The 25,486-nt window shown below is 46.0% G+C and overlaps 1 protein-coding gene across 1 annotated transcript in view; it reads left to right on the top strand.

The window, feature by feature from the left end:
- Nucleotides 1–25,486, top strand: part of PLXND1 (plexin D1) — a 130,202-nt gene that overhangs the window by 50,989 nt on the left and 53,727 nt on the right. The window contains exons 9-18 of the mRNA XM_026650260.2: nucleotides 4,423–4,527; nucleotides 7,375–7,464; nucleotides 8,717–8,810; nucleotides 12,075–12,238; nucleotides 14,297–14,448; nucleotides 15,720–15,819; nucleotides 19,341–19,480; nucleotides 21,310–21,477; nucleotides 23,989–24,079; nucleotides 24,509–24,784. Coding sequence (XP_026506045.1) covers nucleotides 4,423–4,527; nucleotides 7,375–7,464; nucleotides 8,717–8,810; nucleotides 12,075–12,238; nucleotides 14,297–14,448; nucleotides 15,720–15,819; nucleotides 19,341–19,480; nucleotides 21,310–21,477; nucleotides 23,989–24,079; nucleotides 24,509–24,784 — 1,380 coding nt within the window. The remainder of the gene's footprint in view (nucleotides 1–4,422; nucleotides 4,528–7,374; nucleotides 7,465–8,716; nucleotides 8,811–12,074; nucleotides 12,239–14,296; nucleotides 14,449–15,719; nucleotides 15,820–19,340; nucleotides 19,481–21,309; nucleotides 21,478–23,988; nucleotides 24,080–24,508; nucleotides 24,785–25,486) is intronic.

The following is a 25,486-nucleotide window of genomic DNA, read 5'->3' as shown; positions in this document are numbered from 1 at the left end:
CCGGGAGGGGGTGATCAGGGGACAGGGAGCAGGGGGGTTGGATGGGTCGGGGTTTCTGTGGGGGGCAGTCGGAGGGAGTGGATGGGGGCAGGGTGGGGCTACCCTCCCTCCCCGTGGAGTGTCCTATTTTTTGAATGTTAAAATATGGAATCCCTACTCACAGCGCAGCTCTCCATTCATAGCAGGCTGCAGCATGAGGTCTCAGCTTCCTCACTCCCTCCCCCTTTCCTGTTGGTAGTGACCAAGGGAATGCTGGGAAATGTAGTTCTTTCCCTGCTCCAGGGCTGGCTCTATAGGCAGGGAGCTAAGCAAGGAACTACAGCTCCCAGGGCCCCCTGTTGGTTCTCAACTCCCATGCTGGATCTCTGCCGCCCCTGCAAATGGGCTGCCCCAAGCACGTGCTTGCTTTGCTGGTGTCTAGAGCCGCCCCTGCCCAGAACCCCCGACCCATCCAAACCCCCTTGCTCCATGTCCCCTGACTGCCCCCCGGGACCTCCTGCCCCTTCTCCAACCCCCCAGCCTCCTTACCATGCCACTCAGGCCAGCGTGTCTGGCTCCACGTGGAGCCAGACACGCTGCTGCAGACACGCTGCCACGCTTCTCCGCGGAGCACACAGCCTCGCCCCCCCCAGAGCGCTGCCGGCACGGCACGCTGAGGTTGCAGGGGCGGGGGGAATAGGGGCGGGGCTCTGGCTGCTGGAGGCCCCAATGCGAGCGGCTCAATCTGGCCCGGCCAGTCTGTCAGTCGCGTCACGCTCTGCATTGGGAGGGAAATCCCGGACCTTTTTAGATTTTTACAAAGTCCTCCCGGATGGCTATTTAAAACCCCCAGATCCAGACATGTCCGAGATAATCCGGATGTATGGTAACCCTAACTGAAACTTGTTCATTGACATGAGAGTAGTTGCTTCTTGACACAAGGAGAGCAGGCATTAGTTTGCAGAGAAGTGATAATTTTGTTTTCTGTGGCTTGGGATGAATTTGAAGTTGAATAGCAGTGGTGGCTCTGCCAAACCACATCCAGAAAGAAATTGGTCATCTTTTTTATTTTTTCCTTTTGATTGATATTTTGGGAACAGACTCCCTTTGAGTCCTTATGTCTATTTTTCTCCTGCCTCCATGTTTGTTACCATCCAGTATTTCACTTGCTCAGAAACGGAGAGCAGGAAATCCCTCTTATGGGTTGCTCTTCAACAGCCTTGCAGGGCTCATGAGCCACTGATTGGAAAGTATTGTTAAGAGATGCCAATGCCAGAACCTCTGACATTTTGGTGCATCAGATAAAATGGGACCCAGATCCAAACCACATCTGGGTTTGCTTTTGCTTTTTGCAAAACCAAAACCCTTTTTCACAAGCTGATGTCTAGTTGGCCATGATGAGTGAGCAGGGGATGAAGGCAGAGAATTCCTGAGGGGACATTATACAGAGCCTTGAAGATCAGGACGAGAAGCTTGAATTTGATGAAATGGAGGAGAGGAAGGTAGTGGAGGAATCTAAAGAGAGTGGAATAACATGGTCAGAAGGGTGCGCAGGGTAGATTGTTGTCCTAAACTGTAGGGAACAAAACAAATACACTTGTCTTACTATCATTATTGTTATTTATTAATCGTTAATTTCTAGATTAAGGTACAAAATTATCGTGATGGACCTGGAACTCACTGAGGTTTGTTAAGACACTTGGTGAAGATTTCACCAAGTCTTTCCCACACTCTGGCTTCCGCCACACTTTTATTGTATCAAAACCAAAGGAGCTGAGGAAGTGTTATCCTATCTGACATGGGTAACTGCATGGAGACTAGAATTAGGCCTGCAGCAAGCTCATATCTGGATCCTTAGTTCCCCAGAGTTCAAGTAGATTTAGATCTTCTGTCCGGTTCAGGCACATCTCTAATTCTGCCCCCTTGGAATTGCTGATAACTAGGGGACTAATTCTTACTCAGGTTCCTGTTGATTTTAATAGAATTTCTTGCAAAGCAAGGCACTGTTCAGGCCTGAGAATGAGGCCCTCAGAACTGCAACCTGAGCAGAAATAATTAAACCAGCGGTTCTCAAACTGTGGGTTGGGACCCCAGAGTGGGTCGTGACCCCATTTTAATGGGGCCACCAGGGCTGGCGTTAGGCTTGCTTGAGCCCAGGGCTGAAGCCAAAGTCCAAGCTCTACCACGTAGGGCTGAAGCCGAAGCCCAAGGGCTTCAGTCCTGGGTGGCGGCGCTCAGGCTTTGGCTTCAGTCCTGGGCGGCAGGGCTCAGGTTACAGACCCTCCTCCTCCGCCCAGGGCTGAAGCCCTCAAGTTTCGGCTTTGGCCCCACTGCCCCTGGGTGGCTTCAGTCCCCCTTCCTGGGGTTGTGTAGTAATTTTTGTTGTCAGAAGGGTGTCATGGTGCACTGAAGTTTGAAAAACCCTGAATTAAACATTTACAAATCTTTCCACATTATGTAAAAACCAAGCACCTGTGGCATCGCTGCTGAGAAGAAAATGCCACATCAGCTCCACACAGGAGCATTTTAAAAATTCAGGCCCTTCTCCCTGATCCAGCCACGAATGAGCTAATCAGCTGGAAAGTTCCCTTTCCAGTCATTGTTGAACAGCAGGAGAAGGGACTGCGGGACAACGAGTTAATCAGCCCTGTGAGAGTATTTATCTGGCAAGCCAAGCTGGTTGCTGTGACATGCAAGGACACACAAGACCATAGGAGCTTTCACATAAATTTTCAGTCCCCAGCTGCATTCACTTTAACTCTTTTCACTCAAGGAGACTATGGACTGAAATCTCCCTCAAACCCTTTTCTTTGTTGTTTTTACTTCTCTCCCCCTCCCATGTGTGTCTCTCTCTCTGTTATTTAATCTTCATGATGAGGCAGCACTGACTGTGCTTGATTAAGATCAGTGTCCTGATAAGAACTGAAACACGGTTTCCACAGTCAAACAAACACTTTAAGATAATTCATTGACCCTGAAGCCATGCTTAGAAGAGCCAGGAGAGGCACTCTAAGTGCTAAGAGTTCCCAGTGCACAGAGAGCTTCCAGAAATATGAAAATGTTCAGCTGTGTGTCTTAGTGTTATACAGCCCGATTCTAATTTCACAGTGGTGTAAATCAGGAATATCTCCACTGAAGTCTGTGGAGTTACACTGGAGTAAAACTACGGTAAGTGAGAAGAGAATCATGCCCTTTGTTATAAATTATTCTGCATATCAGATCAAATATTCTGCTGACTCCATTGTCAAAGGCATTACTCTGGATGTCCCCTGGGGTAACGGAGAGAAGAATCTGGCCTAGTTTGTTGCTTCTGTTTGCAGTGCAGTTTACATCTCATGAAAGAACAGGATGGGTTTGTCATAAAGATCTGGGCTTAGAATCAGACCAATTTCTGAGCCATCACACCAAGTGAGAAGAAAAGTGGGGGATGACACAGGATGGATGACTTTTAAAAATCATTTTTCAGTTTCACTTGGATCTTTAAATTCAGGGATTCTGCTTTGGCTACTCCTGCTCTAATGCCTCTTACAACCCTTTATAGCCCCCCACCCTCATTCACACATGCACACACACACTCTCACACTGTCTCTCTCACGTGCACGCACACATCTGAAATGCCTATGTGCATAGGAGACCACTGTAAAGTGAAATCTCTGCAGGGGCTTATAGAAATGTGCACCGCAATTTACAAGACATTTTGCTTTCTGCTGACAAGAGGGGGTCTTGCAGGAAGCTTTGCCATTGTACAGTTCAGTATATCTTTTGAGTGTCCCTCTGGCACTTTCCTCTAGCACTTAAGTGACTATAATAATGGCACTGTAGTTACAGCCCCAGAGTGGCACCTGATGAGAGCATATGGTTTTGCTTTTGATTTACAAACAATTTTTTTACTGTGCAAAGTGAAGAGTCCCAGTTTGACAGCCGTGTCACGGGGAGACGGAAGTCCTCTATATAACCGCTGAACAGGTACTGAAGGGGAAGCAGCCCTGCAAGACGAGGCGAGAAAGTTGTTCAATTTTCATTCCCATTTGGTCTTAGACTGAGATCACCAGCAAGGGTGCCAGTTAGTGCTGATAGTGGTGGGGACAGCTGTCTGCTGGGAACTGGACTGAGGCGACCATCTTGTTGCTATCACACAGCCATCAGATGGTATTGATTTTTGGTCACCACCTTCCTGGGTTGGACTTAAACTGGTGACCCAGAGGTAAAAGGTTAGGGTCACATTCCCGGTTCTACGAGCCATGCAGTCTCCCCGACAGCATGGGGTCAGCTTGTGTTTTCACTTTGTTTAGTAGGCTTCAGGCTGACTTTAAGGTATGACTGAAGAGGACTTTTTCATGACTTTTCAGTGTTTCCTTCTGTCTCTGTGATAAGAATGCTCAACATGTTCTCAGCAAAGTTTCCCATTAACCTTTCTTTGTTTTCTTGTCTTCTAAATTACAGAGCACCACTGACTGTCCACGGATTGTACCTGCCTCGCTAGAACCGATGCCCACGGGGGCTTCTCAGGACATCATGATCTCACTGGCTAATGGTGCTTTCTCCAAGGTAATTGAATTTGTAGGCAAAGCAAAAAGGTTCAAATGAGCTAATCAGGTGATCCTACTGTGGCACATAACAAGTCCAAGAGCCAGACTACTGGATTCTGCTGAGGGAGTGCCACCCTCTGCCCATACAGGAGTGAAGTCCCAGATCCTCAAAGGTATTTAGGCACCTAACGCCCATTAAAATCTAGTCCTAAGCAGCTTACCCATTTCCACCTTCATTAAATGCAGAGCTAGCTGTACTAGCAGAGGACATTCATGAAAAGTAGCCACCTGGGTGGGTAGGTTGAAATAGAAAAAGCAAAGGGAAAATTCAGCTTGCATACGGACGTTCTCTAGGGACCTATTACAGTTAATGCCAGACCTTTCATGGCATGCGTGCAGTATGTGGATTTATGCACATTGTAAAATATCCACTAGAACAAAATGTTTGGGGGAAATAAAATTCACACTTTTGGTGGATATGTTTTCCATGTTCCATCCTGTGAGCGTGCAGGTGTCTGGCTCTCACGAGGGAATGCTCACCAAGCAGTGCGCTGGGCAATCCCCAGGGCCTTGCTTCTGGAAAAGAAAGAAACACCGTTAAAAGGGAAAGCTAGCATGAAGACCAAGTTAAGTCCAGAAATATAGGCAGAAAGCCCCGCACTAACCAGACCGGCACAGAAATATATTTTAACTTTACTTTAAAAAAATGATGTCCCTTTCTGTGAAATCCTTTGGCATGTAGGTGGTTGCATGGGGCAAATGCAAATCATAGCAGTGTCCACAGAGTGATGCATTCTGGGATGTGTTTTAGAAGCCAGGAAGGGACAGAGGAAATAACAGAGGGGTGGGGAAATATAATAAATGCTGGTATTTATGGAAAACTGTCTTGTGTTGTTTTGAGTCAGGTTCTCAAACCTTCATGTGCAATTGTGGGCCTAATTCATCTACGCAGTTACCACAAAAGCAGATGCCAAATGGGGAAATGTGCACACCAATGACCACTTATCTTGTCTTTTATTCAGAGTGATGAGCAGATCTTGGGCATGTCTTCAGGCGTAAAGGGCTTGGGCTGCAGGCAAGCAGGATCAGGCTGTAGGGCTGTGATGTTAACAAAGCTTCGGGAAAACCTTCTTCTGTACATTACACCAGCAAAGAAAACTGTTCTCTGCTGTAACTTGGTTGCAGTTTCCTGTCTAAGGTCTGGCATTTGTAAATAAGGATGTGCCCCTGTATTGTCAGCAAAATGGGAGAAAATCCGGCTTCCTCTGTGGAGCCACAAGGTGGCTAAAGAGGAAGACATAGCACATGTAACCTGATCAGCAATGGAGTAAACAGGAAGGTTACTGAGGCACCTCAATTCCCAGAGGGCAGCCCAGACGACTACCTTGCAGTTTGATTTCCTCACTCCTCCAGTCTGTAAAATCCTCCTGGAGCAGCAGAGCAAGATTAGTTCTGCTGCATTTCTCAGGAGAAGCTCTGTAACTCATGATCATTCCCAGCACAGAGGGGATCCAGGAAGCGAGATCCATTGCTGCTGCTATTGAGACTGCTAATGTGTTAACGAAAGAGGGAGAGGGCATGGATCAGTTTAAAGAGCATACGTTACAGCAGGGGTTGGCAACCTTTCAGAAGTGGTGTGCCGAGTCTTCATTTATTCACTCTAATTTAAGGTTTCGCGTGCCAGTAATACATTTTAACGTTTTTAGAAGGTCTCTTTCTATAAGTCTATAATATATAACTAAACTATGGTTATATGTAAAGTAAATAAGGTTTTTAAAATGTTTAAGAAGCTTCATTAAAAATTAAATTAAAATGCAGAGCCCCCCAGACCGGTGGCCAGGACCCGGGCAGTGTGAGTGCCACTGAAAATCAGCTCGCGTGCCGCCTTTAGCACACGTGCCATAGGTTGCCTACCCCTGCGTTACAGATTGGTGTAATGATTAACAGTGAAAGGATTTCAGCCTCGCTCTTGCTGCCGCACGTGTGCTGTGTGAGTCAGTTGGCTCCTGCCATGAATCAGGAGCTTCTTTCACGTTTCAGGCTGTTTTATCAAATCTGTGCGGTGGTTTTTAGGGTATATTTAGTGCTCATTAAAAGTGCTGCACTGAGCCTCGGAGACGGGATTTATTCACACAGGATGTGTGCACTAGGAAGACCGGGAGCAGAATTTGGTCTCTGCTGTTATTAGTAACATAGTGTAGGGAAATTTATTTTTGAAAAATACTGTGTGCCAGATCCTTAACTGTACCATAGCTCTGCTCAGCACAGTTGACACTAGGGGGACAAAAGTGGCTTTAAGCCCAGATGACTGGTCACATTACAGTTCAGCTTAACCAAGACAGCTAGAGACCAGTTTGGCTCTTGCTGTTACTTAGAACAGCCTCAGAGCAACTCTAAATTCCACCCTTATAAAAGCCCCCTACAAGTCATTGTGCTGGCTGAGGATCTCCAGAGTACTATACACTTTGGCCATGCCACCTCCCACCCCTACTCAAGCCGTGGATTCCCTCAGTCCAAGGGAAATCTTCAGTTGTCCTGCCAGAGCAGCTTTCCTGTAGCAGACAGGGGCCAGGATCTGTCCCTTGTGTGATGTTTAACATGGTGGCGATTAAGTGGTTACTCCCTTTGTTATTTATGATTAACCAGGGTTAATCAGGATCTGTAATCCCAAAATTCAAACCTTTGGGTCCTATTCCAATCTCTGAGTAAGTTATCCCATTGGTAACTCCACTGATCTATAGAGTTGCTTCTGATGTTCACAGGAGAAAGAGGTCAGAATCAAGCCCTGCAGCTCCATTCATCTCTGATTCTGGTGGAAAAAATAGAAAAGTATATTGTTGCAAAAACTCTCTCCTCTTGTTTCTAGGATACTGTTCTGGAATGTCATTTTGGAACTGACAGGACGTTTGAAGCCAGATGGGTGAACACCTCCACCGTTCAGTGCAGCGGTGTCCTGGTAAGTATCTGGGCAGAGGGTCTGCAAACAGGGGCATTTGGATAGAGCCCATCTCACCCCTCCAGCTCCCTAACATACAACAAATAAAACACCCCTCCCCCGCAAACAATGCGGAACTGGAAAGGAAACAAAGCGGCTTTTAGCATTGCCAGAAAGATGCCCCAGAGTGCTCTTTGCATATGCTGATGGCTGGGGAGAGCATTCCAAAGTCACAGGCACTCTGCTTCCTGTCTTCTCTGCATTATCCCATGGGGCTGTCTAACAGCTCTCACCCCACCCAGTCTCCGCGTTAGTACATTAGTTCCCAGCATGTCCCAATACACTTCACTGGCCTCGTTTAGAGAGTTCCTATTACAGGGTTCATCTAATCCTGTTGCTTCTAATCTGCCCATAGGCAATGCTCAGTATTGCAGGAAAGAGCATTTTGTCACTTGGGGCTCAATCTTGCAAGGTGCTGAGTCCCCTCAACTCCTGTTGGTGTCAGGTGTTCATTAGAGATGAGGACCCTCAACATCTTGCAGAATTGAGCCTTTACAAGGCCTAATCATGCCCCCACTGCAGTCCATGGCAAAAATCCCCTTAGCCTCAGTGGGAGCAGGCTTTCGCCCTGTATCCGCTGAACATATGTCAGAGATTTGTGGAGAGACTGTATCAGCTATGGGGATGGTGGGGAATTTATAATAACCGTGAAGAAAAAGATGCTGTAGCTGTAGCCTGAAGAATAATCCCTTATTTACATACATTGATCTCAGTATCCGTTAGTAATGTCTCCAAAATATTCAAGTTCCCGTAGTGTCACTATAGAGTTAGGTGCTACCCCTGCAGAACAGGGTTCTGATGGAAACATTTTAAAAAGAAGGTTGAGGGAAAACTTTTCCCTTAGTCATATATTTTGGTGGAACATTTTAAAATATGTAGACAGGGCAGCCTGCTACATTTTCTTACTCATTTCCACTTAGAGATCAGCAGATACAGGCCCCTGTGTTAAATAATACCTCCACAATGGATGGTTCTGCTTTTGCTGAGGTCTCCGTGAAAATAATTAAGGAGGACAGAAAAAATACCCCTCCTTCCCTTTTCCCCTGCTTCCTTTATTAAAGATTGGAGCCTTTCATTCTGAGAAACAATACTATAAAGTATATGAGCACTGTTATAATGAAGGATGTTAGTCATCTCGTGTGTGTGTGTTTAGGGGGTAATCTGCTATTTTAGTAAATTTCATTAGAACATGTTCATTTCTTTCTTCATGCAGCTCCACACATCAGAAAAAAGCCATATCTTCCCGGTAAACCTTCAGCTGAAGGATAAGCCAGACAGATTCATTGACAGTCCACAGATGATGACAGGTTTGGGCTGAAGACGTTTTTCACTCTACTTTAATTTAGTTAGGTTAAAGGCTCCTAGAAAACTAACAAAACACTAGAGTCACGAGAGAGAGAGTGCTCTGAGTATCAGATGCATGCACACAACTCACACAAATCTTATACACACAGCTTAACATGCACGAGCATGTGTGCACACAGACCACATGTCAGATACATTTATACCCCCCAGACAAACATGCATACAAAGCCATAGACATAAATCTTGCACACACACACAAGATCACCCTCAGACTAACACCTCAGTTTAGACTGCTTGCTTGTCAGTAGTGTATAGAACAGAACATTCTGAAATAATAGATCTCAACAGAAAATGTGAAGTGTCTCCTAGGGTCAGTGAAGGAATTTAGCTCAAAGGAGATAAGCATAGATAGGGGAGGGCCCTTGCAGAAGCTTTTATGGGAACTGGGATCAACATTTAATGCATTTTAAAAATTCACTTTTAAAAAAATCTTGAGAAGGAATAGAATGTATAAACATAATTCCCCCAGACCCACGCTGTATCTCTGGGAAAAATACAAGGGTTCTTTGAAAAGCTCCTTGCTGCATCAGCAAACTAAACAAGGAGCAAAGAAGTCAGATTAAAAGCGTACCCAAAGCAGTGGGGGGAGTAGTGGAGCCCGACTCTAGCAGCTTGTCTACTCGGTGGTGTAATGCGCACCACAGGGGTCTGGTTTCTAAAGTGCACTAACATGTTGCACATTAATTGGTCCATGTAGACCCTGCTGGTGCGCACTAAAAGTTCCCTAGAGAGCTTTAATGTAGCACTGAAACAGGATTACGTTAAAGCACACTAAGGAGCTTTTAGCATGTACCTGCAGGGTCTACATGGGCCAATTAATGCACAGCCTGTTTAGTGCGTTTTAGAAATCACACGTCCCCCAGCAGTGTGCATTACCCCATATGTAGACAGGCCCCTAGATTAGTGCAGAACAAGCTCAGTAGACTGGCCTGCCAAGACTTATTGTTCACATGCTGACCGCCTCCTCTGTCCTGCCTCTCTGCCTTTGCCATGCTTTGAACTCTCCAGCTAAACCTGTGTTAATGTTGCATGTCGCATCTATGAGGCAAGTTCTCCTCTCACTTACACCAGCTTTACATCACTGTGACTCCAATGACTTCATTAGAGTTGCTTCTAATTTACATTGGTGTGAGAGGAGAATCAGGCCGTTAGCATGAGCTATAGTGAGAAGATCCTGACTAGGCTGAGAAACACTGAAACACATCTATTATAAGCCCAGACAGACAGGTTTCCTGGTAGGGTATGGCAGGGTGGAAGGAGGCATCTTGCAAGGGAATCAGGCAGTGGGGAAAACATTGAGTGAGAGGTTCCCAGGGGCAGAGAAGTACTGCTGAAGGGGATCAGGATGAAGGCACTTTAATTTCTTGAACTAATCTAGGTGGTGAGTATCAGAGGGAAAGGGGCACTGGGCTGGGGTCACTTCTCTTCATAATAGAGGATACTTGAGTCTCAAGATGAGTGGTGTTGTGATCAGAAAAGACAGAGAGGGGAACACCTGTAGCCTCTTAAATCACAGAGTTCATCAAAGAGCATTGAATCCACACCCATAGTTGCATGGAGGAGTTATTAGTTTATGTGGCCCAAGTTTGGATTCAAGTTTGCATAACTTGAATCAACCTCTCTACCAACTTCTCTGGTTCCACTCTACCTTAGTCAGATTGGTACATTTGAAACTACAGAGAGGTTTACAAAAGCAATTGCAGACCAAGACCAAAATGTATGGGGCCAGTTATACAACAGTAAAACTCCTCTATTGGCATAGGTCAAGCTACTTTTGATTTTCCCCACTCTCGCTCATTTTCCCCACCTTTCTTTATCAGTCTTTATTCTAAACCATGTTTCAATCTCCGAAAATATCAAATATCACCTGTAAGCCCATTACCTTAGTATTAATAGTACCCAGTGTAACACACTAAGTCAGGGAGCTAAACCAGCAATTCTTGCATGGAAAATAGGAGATTTTCATGCATAATTGTGAAGACTCAATACCCTAAGCATAGGTGGATTATTGCGTTATGTGGGGAGCTGGGAAAGGGCATTGAACCCCAGACAAAAAATTGACAACAGTTTGATTAAGTGCTTGGAGCAGGGAGATAAGATTCTTAGGTTCTCTTCTTGTCTCACCTCTGACTTGCTCTGTGACTTTAGGCAGGTTACAAGGGCCAATGTTTTCAAAAAGGTTCATACATTTTAGAGGTCTCCATTTCAGGGTGTTCAGTTTGAGACAGCCAAGGTTTGATCTGGCGACATGCTGAGCATACACAATTCCAGCTGAAGTCAGTAAGAGCTATGCATGCCCCTGGAACCAGGCCCTACATCTTTCAAGTAGGGTGCTCCAAAGCAGAGGAACTCAAAATCAGTGGGCACTTTTGAAAATGTAGCCTTTTGGTGCCTCAGTTTCCCCCTCTGTAAAGGGGTGATGGATCTGCATATGAAGGCTTGGGGGGATTTGTTAATTGTGTGATAAAGTTCTTTGAGATTCCCCCTGGTGAACAGTGCAAGAGAAGTGCCATTCCTGAGTATGATTATTTCTGTTTTACACATTCCTGCAAACATGTGTGTGTTGGAGGGAATGGGGAAGTGAAAATAATGTTTCCTGAACATGTCTAACTGTTGATTCATAGGGTACCCACATTTCAACAACTAAGGGCCTGAGGGTTGAGAAGGTTACGTAACCCGGGCATCAGCTAATAAAGAGGTGAAAGCACTGTAGGAAAATCATTAGGAAGCAGAGACAAGCAGACCTAATGGGAGCAGTGAGTCAAGAATGCTCATAGCTGCTAAAGGGAAGGAAGGGGACTGTAAACATTGTACAGAGCATTGTAACCATTAGATTTTTGTCACAGAAAATGGAAGCAATAGGATTGCTTTGCAGCAGGATGGAGTCAGCTGTACCGAGCTGCTTCCCATGTGGATACCGAGAATTAGAAAAATGTAACATAAACTGACAAAAGGGTTGTTTTTTTAATGCTAAATCATATTTTAGTGGGAATGAATGCCCAGTACTTCTGGGAAATCCTTAGGATCGCAGCCAAGGCCCCTTCAGCTTCCTCTATGTGCAAACCGTCCTCCTTGCCTGTTGGATTTCATATGCTGTATGGGTTAATATATATATTTGGTTTGGTGTTTGATTGTATAAAGCTAAGCACAGTCATGAAAGACCCAGGCTTGGGAACTCACACTCGCTTTTGTCTCTTGTGGTTTAGTGGAGGTCTATAACTGTGCAACTGGAAGCACAGACTGTTCTCAGTGCCTGGGGAGAGAGGACATGGGGCACCGATGCATCTGGAGTGAGAGCAGCTCCATTTGCAGACTAAACACTGAATCCCCACAGATCCCAGTCATGTGTCCTGCTCCGGAGATTAGGAAGGTAAGACTTGAATGCAGCAGAGAGCGCATTCTGTTGGTCAGCATCACTCCATATAATGTAACAAACAACACAGCCCTGAGTTTCAAAACCAAGGGGAGGGTCACAGGTGTAGCATCTACTACCAGTCATTCAGTCGGGACAACTGAGAAATCCTCAAGACTGGCACCGTTCTGTTCACCAATTTGTTATGCTGCCCATTCACCTGAAAACTCCAGACTAGCTGCAGATGATATCTAGGTACAGAGCTTGTCAGACTCTCCAAAGCCATGTGTTGTTTTGGGGAGATGGGAAAATCAAATAGATTCATGCTGAGTGATTTTTCAGAATCAATCAGAAGATTCATTAGCTAGGAATAGTCATTAGAATGGGTACAGATAAAATAATAACCTGGACCCAAAACTCCATCCACACATGCCCTGAAGCTATAGTGAGGTTCACAGTGTCTGAGTGAACTTTATGTCAGTGTGTTTTAGAGATGGTCCAAAGTCTAGATCTGGATCCCAACTTTCCCACTGCTCTGGGATGTTCTGGAATCCTGGGTTTTGATTAGAGATAGGGGACTAGCCACCAACTTCCACTCCAGATGCAGAGTCCCAGAGAAGAGTGTGTATTCGGAAAATACCAGGATCAACTTCATGGGAATGGGCAAAAATCTGGAGAGCAAAGATCCTATGGAAAACAGCTAATGAACCCACCAAAGCAGGGACGAGCATACAGCTATCCGCTCATAAGCTGAGTGCTGTAACATTGTGTGTGTGTGTATTTTGTGTTTCCCATAGCCAATTCCATCTTGTCACTATCACAGGCCCAACAGTGGGAAGGGAATGTTCTCTGATGAGCCTCCCCCCGCCTGCATATAAAATATTATCAACTCCTTGCCAAAAAAATAATGGAAACAAACCACAAGAATTCAGGTTGTCACGGGATTGTGATGCTATTTCCTTAGCAGACACTGGGCATTGAATCTAAATCCTCCATCACAAAAACATGCCAGCTTTGCTGTAGTGTTTACAGAGTCATCCTCAGGAGAAGGAGAACAACTGTATAGGGAAGGGGCACTGAGCATAGTAGTGGAACATTATCAGCCGTAACCAGCTTGGCAGAAGACGGAGCCTCCGTTCTTGACCTTCCACCCCCTGGCTTACGTCATGTTGTGTTGGCAGCAGCTACAGTGAGTGGCAAGCTGCAACCTCTCCAAATACACTCTGAGAAAGGCTGATGTTACAAGGCAGCTTTTGCTGGCTTTATTTGTTGATAAGTTTGTTAAATGTAAAGGGCCTTTTCTAAGGGCAGCATATTTAACTAGACCAGATGAATAACAAAATCAAAGCAGCCAAGTGGCCCACTGCAAAACAGACAGTAACAAAGCAAATCTCCCATGGATATGCAGTAAAATAACATGACAGCCTGCAGCATTTACGCTGTTTGCAATGGTCCCATCCCAACTAAGCAGGGTGTAATATTCAGATGCGACAAAGTAATTCAGTAGGAGGCAGTCTGCTCTCTGACTGATTCAAGGGACCAGTGCCCCAGCACGATATTAGGGGAGGGGTACTTGTGCCCTGGCCAATGTCCACCTCGTTATTTATTTGTTTTTTTATTTGTTGAGCCTAGAGGCCTCCAGTCAAAGGTCAGGACTCCACTGTGCTAGGCATTGTCCACACACATAATGATGAGATGGTCCTTGCCCCAAAGAACTAACAGTCTCAGAAGATTCTGCTGCTCCACTCTGTCTCCTAAATTGTTGTGCAGAGTTGCTGTGTTTCTCTCCAGAGGTGGCTGCATTTTCAATGGCAGATGCAGTGATCTCTGTGCCCACAGAGGGCACCAGAGTCACCCGAGAATTGTAAGGCCTTTTTGTTGACAAAGCTCCTGCAGGAAGAGCACGCTGAGGAGGTGGCCCATGCATGTGAAGCTGGAGCATGAGAGGCAGGACAGAATCAGATTAAACGGAGTGTACACACACACACGAACAGACATTACTTGGGAATCAAATCAAAAAGGTTTTTCTGCAGTTCTGTTTTAACCCATTCCCCCTTTCCTTTGGCTCCTTGGCAGATTGAGCCCCTGAGCGGGCCCCTGGAAGGAGGAACTCTGCTCACAATAAGAGGAAGGAACCTGGGCCGTAGGTTCAGTGATGTCGTTAATGCTGTCAAGATAGGGAGTGTGAGATGTGCACCACTCTGGGACAGATACATGGTCTCTGAGGCGTGAGTAATTCAGGCTGAGCCATTGAAAAGCAGGAGACTGTGCTTACGGATTGTTTATTTTTTCCCTTTTTCAGTTAGCCAATTCCCCCCCCACCCCCCGCCCCTGTGATGGGGAAATGGCTGGCCGGGTGACATTGATAGTGACCCATTCAGTTATGCATGCATGCACCCATAGTGGGGACTGATAGTTACCAGCATTGAGCTGCTTTTCAACCTAATGAGACAAGTTTGGTGGGGGTCTCAGTTTTGCTTCCCAGTGTCTACATGACACACAACCCCACCCATACAATAGGCACTAACTGGCCACTCCTTGGCAGTCTCCACCAAAGACTGAATGGGCCAAGGAGACTCCCAGCGAAGGGCTGAGGCCCTTTGGTGGGACAGTGTGGGGGAAGTGTGCACAGCTGCTGCCTGCGGAGAACCTGGTCAGAGACTGAATGTAGAACTTTGCTCCCCCGAGTTGTCAAACCTTTCACCTTCATTACGCGTCACATCAGTACTGTCTCACTTCATTATTTTCTAGCCTTCCCCATTATCACTTCCAGACAGGCTTGAGAGGAAAGCTGAGGTGATTGTCTCCAGCCTCCTTGGTTGTGAAATCCTCCACAAAAGCCTCAAAACCTCCCTTCCGCCAGCCAGTTTCCCACAGAGATGGTTATATTAGACTATGAACCAAGGTCTTGAAGAGCAGCAGGTCAGACAGTCCAGAATGCCCACGCTCTGAGGCAGAGTCTCCTGGCACCAACAACTCCGTGCCTGATTGACAAAGAACTAGATTTTGCCCCTCATGCTGGAATAGCTAGACACTACTAGTAAGAAGCTCAGCCCATGCTCTGCTATGCAGCTGAAAGCGAGAGCAAGTACTGGCTAAATAACAGTGTCTTCTAGGGATCCCTGTACAAGGCCACATATATCTGTGAGACCAGTATTGTTTGTTGAGCCTTTGGCTGTGCCTCCACTGAGCTTTTCCTTGAAATATCCCTCTGCAGAACTATTGTGGGGGCAGCGCAGTGGCAGCTGCAGTGTAAACAGCATGCAGACGTTCTTTACCAGTGTTGCCTTACCCTCCTCAAAGCACCTGTAGACAATGTGGTGGTAAAAATGCAGGTGGCTGGTCTGTGCTAGCACTGCCACCATTACTAGGCCCACTGGAGCTGCATATAATGCAATGATGGCGGATTGCAAGGGAAAGCTCAGTCTTACTTAGCTCTGCTCTCGCTCTGTTCTGACCACGTGTCTCCTCTCTTTTTCCATCTCTCTCTCTTCCGCAGCATTGTATGCCAGACTGGAGAAGCTCCCTCTATATTTTCCGATGTAGTGACAGTTAACGTAAGCAGGGAAGGGAAATCAAGGGAGCGGTACTCCTATGTGGTAAGTTCTCATTGAGTCCCAATTCATCTCTGGTGAAACTCTGATGCTCCACTGGCTTACATGAAGGAAGAACCTAGCTCATGGAGTCAGGAGCCGTCAGCGATGCTTTCAGCTATTCACTTTATGAGCCTCAGTCTGGCTGACTTTAGCTCCCTGTGGGAAGAGGCGGGGTGGAGCAGGGGCAGGGGTGGGAAGAGGCAGGACTGGGGTGGGGGCCATGGGGAAGAGGCAGAGCACGGGCTGGAGCAGCATGCAGCTGCATTGGGCACCAGGAAATTTGGTGCCCCAAATTTCCTGGTGCCCTACGCAGCGGCGTACTTTGCGTATGGGTAGGAACGACCCTGATGCCATCCTTACTTCTGCGCTGCTGCTGGTGGCTCTGCCTTCAGAGCTGGGCTCCCAGCTGGCAGCCACTGGTCTCCAGCTGCAGCGCAGCAGCAGCACAGAAGTAAGGGTAGCAATCTGCAACCCGCCCCTACAATAACCTTGTAACCCCCCCACAACTCCTTTTTGGGTCAGGATCCCTACAATTACAAGACCATAAAATTTCAGATTTAAATAGCTGACATCATGAAATTTACGATTTTTAAAATCCTATTACTGTGAAATTGACCAAAATGGACCATGAATTTGGTGAGGCTTTAGCTATGTGACTTCACAGGCAAGTACTTACGCCCAGATTTTTAAAGGTTAGTTGTGTGCAGGTGTAGTTGTCAGCTAACCTGTGTGATGTATAGCAGGTGTTTCTCAAGACCTCTTTTGGTTAACATTGTACAGTAGCCCATGGAGATGGTCATCCTTCTCTAGTGGTCTGAAAGAGACCAGTGCTTCTCTTACCTTTAAGACCAAGTCTCAGGTCAAACCGATTAGTCAGTAGCCCAATGCAGTTTAGGACAAGCCCACTGGAATGATTCGTATACCAAGTGCATGCTACTTTACTATAGTCCCTTGGGTTTGTGCTGTGGTTTTGATTGGAATAGAGTATATAATTGTCCCAGCTTCTAGAGGCCTGAAATAAGATGTCACCTGTCATTACTTCCAAATTGATTTTGGTTCCCCTCCAGTTCAGTGGAAGGGCACTGGGATCCTATTGTCAGTAGGTTCAGGTTCTAGTAGGTGTTAGTTTTTTCACATCCAAAATGTCCCACAAGGACAAAGCTGGCTGGGTTAGAGGCATATTCATGTGATATCATAAGAGTAGTGCAGGCTGCAGATGCTGGTAAGATCCAGTTGCTTTTCCTGCAGAGTTTGGGATTTCTAGAGAATCATGAGTCTCCAGGATGAGTCTGTTGTAATCCAGAAAATTAGACCTCAGAGCACATCAGCTGTGTTGGTGACACAGAGGTGAGAGAGTAAAGATTGGAGGCAGATGTGCTCTTTCTTTTTAAGTTGTTTTTGGTGTGTGGGGGGAAGACATCTTGGGAAACATCTGCAAAAGCGACACCAACGAAAGAAAGAAAATCAACTGCCAGCACCTTGAGCTGGAACCCTGCATTCATGAGAGCCCTACATTCCTAGCCACTGACCAGACTTGTGTCTATGGCCAAACCACTAGGCAGAGAAAACAGGAGGAGCCATTTTTCTGTTCCTCTCACAGGAAGGAGGCTGTCTCATCATCGGCTGCTTTCCTCAGCCTGGGCTAGGAAATGGAACAAAACATGTGGAGACTGAAGTCCCAGGGTCAGGACCTGAATGTATGTAAAGAAAAGATTGGGTTAAATAATGCCCTACAAAGTGTAGGGTATTGTAGCTGAAACAGCAACCATGTTCCACCCCAGAGGTAGCTGCATTGCTGAGCTGAGTGATTTGATTCCTCTTTGTCAGTTCTGTTCTCTCACATATGCTAGGGTGAATATGGAGTGTAAAACAGATCTCACCATGTAAAACTGGCCTAGGTGAGATCTGAATGCCAGAACTGCTAGTGATCTACCTGACAATGTCTGACTCCCAGAAAATCCTTTGTAAAAAGCTGAAATGGCTTCCACAGGGATTTTTCTGTTCTGGGGGTTTCAAAGTCCTACTCAGGAACGCATAAAAGAGGAGGAATTCATCTCTACTGTAACTCCATTGAGCTTGCACCAGAGATAAATTTGGCCCTTTGATTGTGCCAGGGCATTCCAACCAGGTCTCTGTGAGTAGAGCTGAACTTTCAAGAGTTACTGTGGAAAGTAACAATGCTACCAGCTGGTGATCAAGCTGCAAGTGACAGACCCCAGCTAATGGGGCGGGATTGGGCTGAGAGCTTGAGGGGCTTGGTGGGCACAAATAATCCTTTGTTATATTTTGTATTATATATTTTAATATATGAGGGAGGGGCCCCATGCATGGGTCAGCTGCCTAAAGGCTTTGATCCATTTAAATTAACAAAATAAATACTGTAGAAATGGAAGACAATCAGAAACCCCAGAGGAAATGGCTATAGAGGAATACAATCCATCCCAGTGTGTGACAAGGACAAGAAGAACTTGTAATGTAGCAGGACAGTATGGCTGGAATTGACAGGAAAAGACATTAGTACCATGGGACAGTAAGCGGTTTAACAATATTTGCTGCTATCAGCTTGCATGTATTTTTCTCAGCAATATACAACGACTGTAGTAGGGCTGAGGTCTCCACAGTATCGTATATGCTCTGAAACCCTGCACATCTGGTTCCTCAAGGATGTTGTAGCTCTTTTACAGGGAACCACAGAATGCTCTGTAAAAGGATTTAAAACTTATTTTTCATGCCATGTGTACTGTTCATGCCAGGGCAGGGAAGCTACCCAGTGAACTTCCCTTTGGAACTGTATATGGGAGCCACATGGCATCCATTGGGTTCTCAGAATTCTATTGGGCACCAAAGCCTTGAACCTTGAATCTCAGTAAAATTTCCAAGGGGCTGCAAATATAAAAAATGCACTTGTTAATTTCAGTAGCTTCCAATGGGGAGAGAGGAAGGCAGAGGGAAACACTGAGGGGCAAACCAACTCAGTGGCTTCCCTGCTAGGAGCTGTCACCCCTGGAGATCTGGCTTTGAATCCTGACTCAGGGAAATGAATTTGATGTTTGATTATCCAGACCCGGATGGATGCATGCCCAGATCACAAAACCGCCATACAACATGGCTTTATAGGTAGCCTCCCACTCAGGTGGGAGTTGGACCAAGGGAGATATTTTCCTTATTGATTGGACACAAGCCATTACATTCAGATCTGGATCCACATAGTCCCAAGGTTCAAGGGGATTTGAATTCAGGGTTCTGGTTTGGGCCCATCTGTGGTTTTTAGACTAGGACTCAGGTATATCTGTAGATTGGAGGCCTGGAGGGTGGCTCCGCTCTTCGCTTCCGAGAGGTGTAAGTAGCCTGTGTGATTTGGTCTCTCCCTTTGTTTGGAAAATGAGCCAGATAGATCTCTCTCTGTGGTGGTGTTACAGCACTGGCAACATCTGACACTAAAATGGAACTCATGTCCAGATTACCACATTATGGGGTTATTGGGGTTAGGAAACTGCTGAAAAATCTCACCTTTCTTTCCCTAGCTCCCTGAGGTGCAGTCCGTGGCTCCAGGTGCTGGCCCTAAAGCTGGAGGCACCAAAGTAACCATCAGAGGGAGTAATCTCAGCGTAGGATCTGATCTCCGCGTCCTGGTCAATAGTACTAAACAGTGCACAAACCTCACGTAAGTGCTGTCTGGAGATGACCTGTGTTACTGTGTTATCGGGCTGGCACTCAGGACTTGCTGTAGATGCACCAGTGAGCAGGAGTCTAAGAGCCTCAGCTACTAGGAAGGATCATATTGTTATAGCAATTGATCAGAGAGTTGGCGTTCAGAGGGAGTCCATTGAGCACTGCTGCCAGCTGGCATGATGGCTTACAGCCAAGGAGCCAATGTCACCTTCCTAAAAGTAGCATCCAAATTTATCCACTGAGCTGCCCCCTCCTCCATCCCAGTTGTCATGAGCAGCCTTGTGCTTTGCAAGTGTGGTAACATTGAGTTGTCATGTGGCCACTTGACTTAAGGATGTAGTGAGTTTCTCCTGTAGGACAAATATAGGAAGTTAAGAGTCATAGTTATTACTGAGTATCAGAGGGGTAGCCGTGTTAGTCTGGATCTGTAAAAGCAGCAAAGAGTCCTGTGGCACCTTATAGACTAACAGACGTATTGGAGCATGAGCTTTCGTGGGTGAATACCCACTTCGTCGGATGCATGTAGTGGAAATTTCCAGAGGCAGGTATAAATATGTAAGCAAGAGTGAGTCAGGCTAGAGATAACGAGGTTAGTTCAATCAGGGAGGATGAGGCCCTCTTCTAGCAGTTGAGGTATGAACACCAAGGGAGGAGAAACTGCTTTTGTAGTTGGCTGGCAATTCATAGTCTTTGTTTAATCCTGAGCTGATGGTGTCAAATTTGCAGATGAACTGAAGCTCAGCAGTTTCTCTTTGAAGTCTGGTCCTGAAGTTTTTTTGCTGCAGGATGGCTACCTTTATATCTGCTATTGTGTATCCAGGGAGATTGAAGTGTTCTCCTACAGGTTTTTGTATATTGCATATTGCCAGTTATTACCGAGGTGCAGTGGCTGCATTCCAGCAGTGGCAGAGGTGATACGTACAGTTGGTAAAGTACTCTGGGTCCTATGTAGTCTTGTGGTTATACACACAGCCCTAGGAGTTAGGTGGTCCTGCTTCTAGTCCCAGCTCTGTCAGATACTTGCAATGGGGCGTTGGTCAAGCTGCCTAGGCTAAAAAAAAATTTAAAGTGGCCAATAATTTTAAATGTACTTATTTTAAACAAATTCTATATATATTTTAACCCCAGATTAAATAAATTTAGCCATTCTGTGCACGCACCCTTGCTGAGTAATCATGTGGTCCTGTTATAGGGTCCACTGTCTGTCCTTTGCCATCCCCACCCCACCGTTTTCTTGTTTCTGTGTTGCATCTTGTCATTTCAATTGTAAGCTTCTCAGGGCAAGGACCTTATGCTGTTTATTGCACTGCAAGGCACACTATTTGATGCTGTAAAAAATAACAATGTTGGGTGCCTCCATTTTGGGGTGCCCACTTGGGAGCACCAAGGTGTCTCATGTCAGGTTGCCAAAAGAGGAGATACCCCAAATCAGCTGCCAGTTTTTAGATCATTGGCCTTAATCTCTCTGTGCCTCGGTTTCCTCCCCTGCGAAATGCTGATGATAGTACCTCTCCCATGGGAATGGGAATTGTGAGACGAAATCCATGGTTGTTGGTTGGTGCTTTGAGATCCTCCAGTGGGAAGCACCTAGCGTGCAAAGTATTTCCACTGTTAAAAGCACTCTCAAAAGACAAAGCCATTATTGGAGGTGTGGAGCAGCTACATGGCTTTGTGCTGCTTGCTGCACCCGAATGCCAAACCTGAGGCTGTTCACCTCGCTGCCAACATTGGGGCTGTGGGAATAGGTCTCTGCTGCCTCATGTCATGCACTCTTTGTTCAGCTGTTGTGCTCTGCAGCTTGCTATGTCTTTCTCTTTCCAGTCGAACTGCTACCACCATCACATGCACCATGCCAGCCGTGGAGCTCACTACGGCTGTGCGACTCTGCGTCCAGTTTGAGAACAAGTCTTGCATCAATGATAACATCACATTCAAGTATGAGAGAAACCCGATTATAACAGATATCAACCCGACAAGGAGTCAGATCAGGTGAGATCCCTGCACTGGTGGAGAAGGCAGAGTCTCTAGAGACCCTCCCCTTCCCTGTGTGGTCATTGAAATGTGTTGTTTATTTTGCTGAATGCAAACGTGAATGTAGTACTCATCAAAGTGAAGAGCTAGCAGGACTGGAACAACAGAGGTGCTGCAGATCTGAGTGAGGGTGCATAGACACAGCTGTTTGACCCTGAGATTGAAGTGGGGTGCTGCTGGTCACAACTGAGGTGCAGAGCTGAACAGTGACCTCAGGGGAAGAATGTCTGAGGATGTTGCAGGTCAGGACTGAGGTGCTTTGGCAAAGCAGTGTGGTGTCCCCAGGGTTGGAATACCAGGAGCTATCACAGCTCAGGACTGCGGTGCATAGGCAGAGCTACATAGAGGAGTTATGCAGACACTTGCTGTCTGTGGGCCTAGTTCTAGCAAGTTTCTCTGAAATTCACACAGAAAATGGAAGAAAAGCATTGACTGTCATCCTTAGTAACTTTATTACCTGTCTTCCTCTACACCGTTTAGGTGCCTTATGGAAGTTCAAGTGGGGGCCGACATCTATACTGCAATAAAACACCCGTGGCTGGAACATCAACTGGCTCAGGCTGAGGGGCTATAAAATGGGAATGTAGATGTTTGGGCTCAGGCTGGAGCCTGGGCTCTGAGACCCCAAGGAGAGTGGGGAGGGTCCCAGCCCCCTGGGCTGCAGCCCAAACATCTACACTGCAATTTTATAGCCAACAGCCTGAGCCCTGCAGGCCCGAATCAGCTGACATGGGCCAGCCATGGGTGTTTTATTGCAATGCAGACGTACCCTCTGAGTCTTAGGATTCTGACTGGCAATAACACTGCAGGCCATCAGCTGAGATTTGTAATTTTGTGTTTAAATGGCTCCTAATGCCACCACTTTTCACTTTAAAGCATGTTACTTTGGTTTCATTTGTCTCCCCAGAGCCTCTAAACTTCCTGTTGCTTTTGGATTTCTCTGTGAAATCCCAGCTCACTTAGCAGTAGAATCTGAAAATGCAGAGCCTGAGTCTGACCATAGAAATCTGAGAATCGAGCACTTGAGCCTCCTCTCCAAAATGCCATGAAAGCAACACCCTCAGAAAGTAAATGCAGGCTACCAAGACTACAACAGTCTGATGCTATCTACAGCCTGCCTAGCAGAGCCATGACTCAGATCACAAGTGCAATACCAAGGGTACAGGCTGTGTGAGAATGCACATCAATGACACACCCAACCCTCAACTTCTCACGTGGAGTTTTATCAGTCTCGAGACTGATGAATGGCAATAGTTGTATCTAAACACAGAGCGACAGCTACAAAAAGTTGAGGCTTACATCCAAAAAGGAGCCCACCAGGGCATTTCTCATTCAATTGGAAACTGTTTTTTAAACTTTCTTTGGTTTCCAAATAATAGAATGTTGGAAACTTGATGGAAGTTGTTTTCTCTTGGTGCGAACACACTCTCTGTTAATGCAGAGCTACTCACAAGGGTTGGGCTGTACATAGTGGTTTGTTTTGTAGGGTTACTTGTGAATATTGTTCACACTGATTTGTTATTGTAGGGTTACTTGTGAATTCTCTCAATGCTAATATGTTGCTGTAGGTGTGATCATGAAGTACCAGTAACTCAGCAAATAGATCTAATTTGGTTTATGGCATTGCTAAAATGATCAGTATGATGAGGAGTAAAGTTGTTTTAAAAGGCCGTAGATCCCAAACAATTACACAGACGTGGCAAGAGCTTAACAGGGACAATAAACATGTGTAACAACAATATACTACGATCTATAGCAGTTTTAAGGGCTTACGAAGGCCCGGACTATAAGGGCACTAGACATAAGGCCCTGAATATATTGAGCCTGTTGGAGATTAGGGGATAAATCACTACCCTCCCCCGACTTCCCAAACTAGTTACTTGATATCACCATGTCATTAAAGCAAATAGAACATGAAATGGGGGAAATGAAAAGCCATATGCAGGGCAAAGCCTTGGTGCAGTTGCTGTTCAACCGAAGACACAAGCCACTCCTCCCTCCCTCCCAGTGAGGCGTGTGCCCCAGCCATCTCATTACTCTCTTTAATTGCTTCCACATTGACAGCGCCTCATGCCACAGGTGGCAGGTCCAAAACACAAACGAATTGTCACAGGTTTTTTCCCCTAAATAAAAAAAAACTGTTTGAAAAATGCAGAATGGACATTAATGCATTAATGGGCTGCTTGGCCTGCCCAGGACTTAGCCTTTCTTTGCTGAGATAAAAAAAAGAGTAAATCCTAATTCATCTAAGTATTGAGCTAATTATGTGTTAACCCTTACATTACTGGTCCCTGGGTAACCTGCTCTGCTGTAATCATCACATGTCCGTTACTGAAACAATATGCTATTCCCTGAATATTCAGCAGCAGCACAGGTGCATTTTTCCTGCCTATATCTGGTTAGTTCAGCAGCATATATGTTGTCAGTGATACGTGCACTCCCTTTCTCACCTCTTTCTTATTTTCCCAGTGGAGGCAGGATCATCACTCTGGAAGGACACGGATTTTTGATGGTTCAGAATGTGTCGATGGTGGTTCACAGCATCGGGAAAGAACAAACAGTAAGCGTCCTGCATTAATGTAGCACAAAGACACTGAACCAGGTTGTCTGCCTGGTGACTGGGGACATTCTGAATAATAATGTACCATCTATAAAAGCCATGGACCTGGTCTCTAACCCTTGCTGCTGATGGGGCTGTAACTGGGATGAATGTTAAGTTCCTTAGCTCAGAAGAATGACAGACCTAAGTTATGCCCATGCACTGTAATTATTATTATTAATGTTTTCAGTGCCATCAAGGTGCCTGGTGCTAAATAGTGTCCGGCTGTTGGTGCACACAGTTGCCTGTCAATCAATGACTAAATGAAGCTATCCTATCCGAGGTAGCTGCAGCTGCTTGAGGGCTCTGGGCCTCTCAGAACGTTTGCTGACACATGACTGAGACTTGGGTTTATCCATTTTTGATGCGCATGCTCTTTCCTGCTTTCAGAACTGTAAGGTTCACACCGACACTATGATTACCTGCCCCTCTCCAGCTGCCTCCAACCTCACTGTGGGGAGCAAGCCAGCACCGGTGGACTTCTACATCAATGGCCGCCTCTACACGGACGACAGGCTGGCTCCCGATGAGTACATGTACCCCGAGGAGGCCCAGCACACCAGCAAGTTCAGCCTGGAGTACTACGCCAACCCCCAGTTCTTCACAGCCAAGAAGGAGAAATGGATCAAGCATCATCCTGGGGAACCCCTGACTCTGGTTATACATGTAAGAGACTAACACAGGGCATCCTGGATTCTTGGCAATAAGACTTTACACTAGGATGTCACCATTTTCTCACAGTGAGGTTCTTCAGTGGGTAGGGTGCCTAGATACCATAGCAGGTGATGAGTGCCTTATAAATGCAATAGAGAGAAGGTCTGAGGGGTTAAAGGAAGGATGGGTGTAGGTAGGGGCTAAGGGGGAAGGAACTCACAGAGGAGTGGACAGCTCATTCCCAAAGGTAATGCTAAGTTCTGATGAGCCTGCAGTCTCCTACTGAACAGATTAGGGTGTTGTAGTATGTAGCTTGACCAAGTGATACTATAGGGGGATGGATTATGATACCCTAGTACTGTATTTGAAGGATGTAGCAGCAAGGAGGGGGATAAAGCACTGGATATAGTTGGAACAGACCAAGTGACCAAAGGGTCTTTTCCATATCTAATGTCCATGATTGTAGAGATTGGTTCTTGTAGAAATGGGCTCTGAATTCATCTTTGATGGCTACTGAGTTAAATTAACAAGGAAGTCGGGGCAAACCAAGACTGAGTGGTTTGGACAATGTAAAAGTTTAAAAGCCCTCGTTTGTTGTAGAATGTCCTCACTGAGTGAAGCATACTTCAAAAATACTTTCTGCCTCTCTCTCTAATATAATGCAGCCATCCACAAGCTATCTAGGACTCCCCACCCCGTTTCTCTCCCTCCCCA

This window comes from Terrapene carolina, unplaced genomic scaffold, assembly GCF_002925995.2.
Source record: "Terrapene carolina triunguis isolate 2854851 unplaced genomic scaffold, T_m_triunguis-2.0 Scaffold89, whole genome shotgun sequence".
Classification (NCBI taxonomy): Eukaryota; Metazoa; Chordata; order Testudines; family Emydidae; genus Terrapene; species Terrapene triunguis.
The sequence above is the reverse complement of the archived record's forward strand: the minus strand, read 5'-3'. Positions and strand labels throughout refer to the sequence as shown.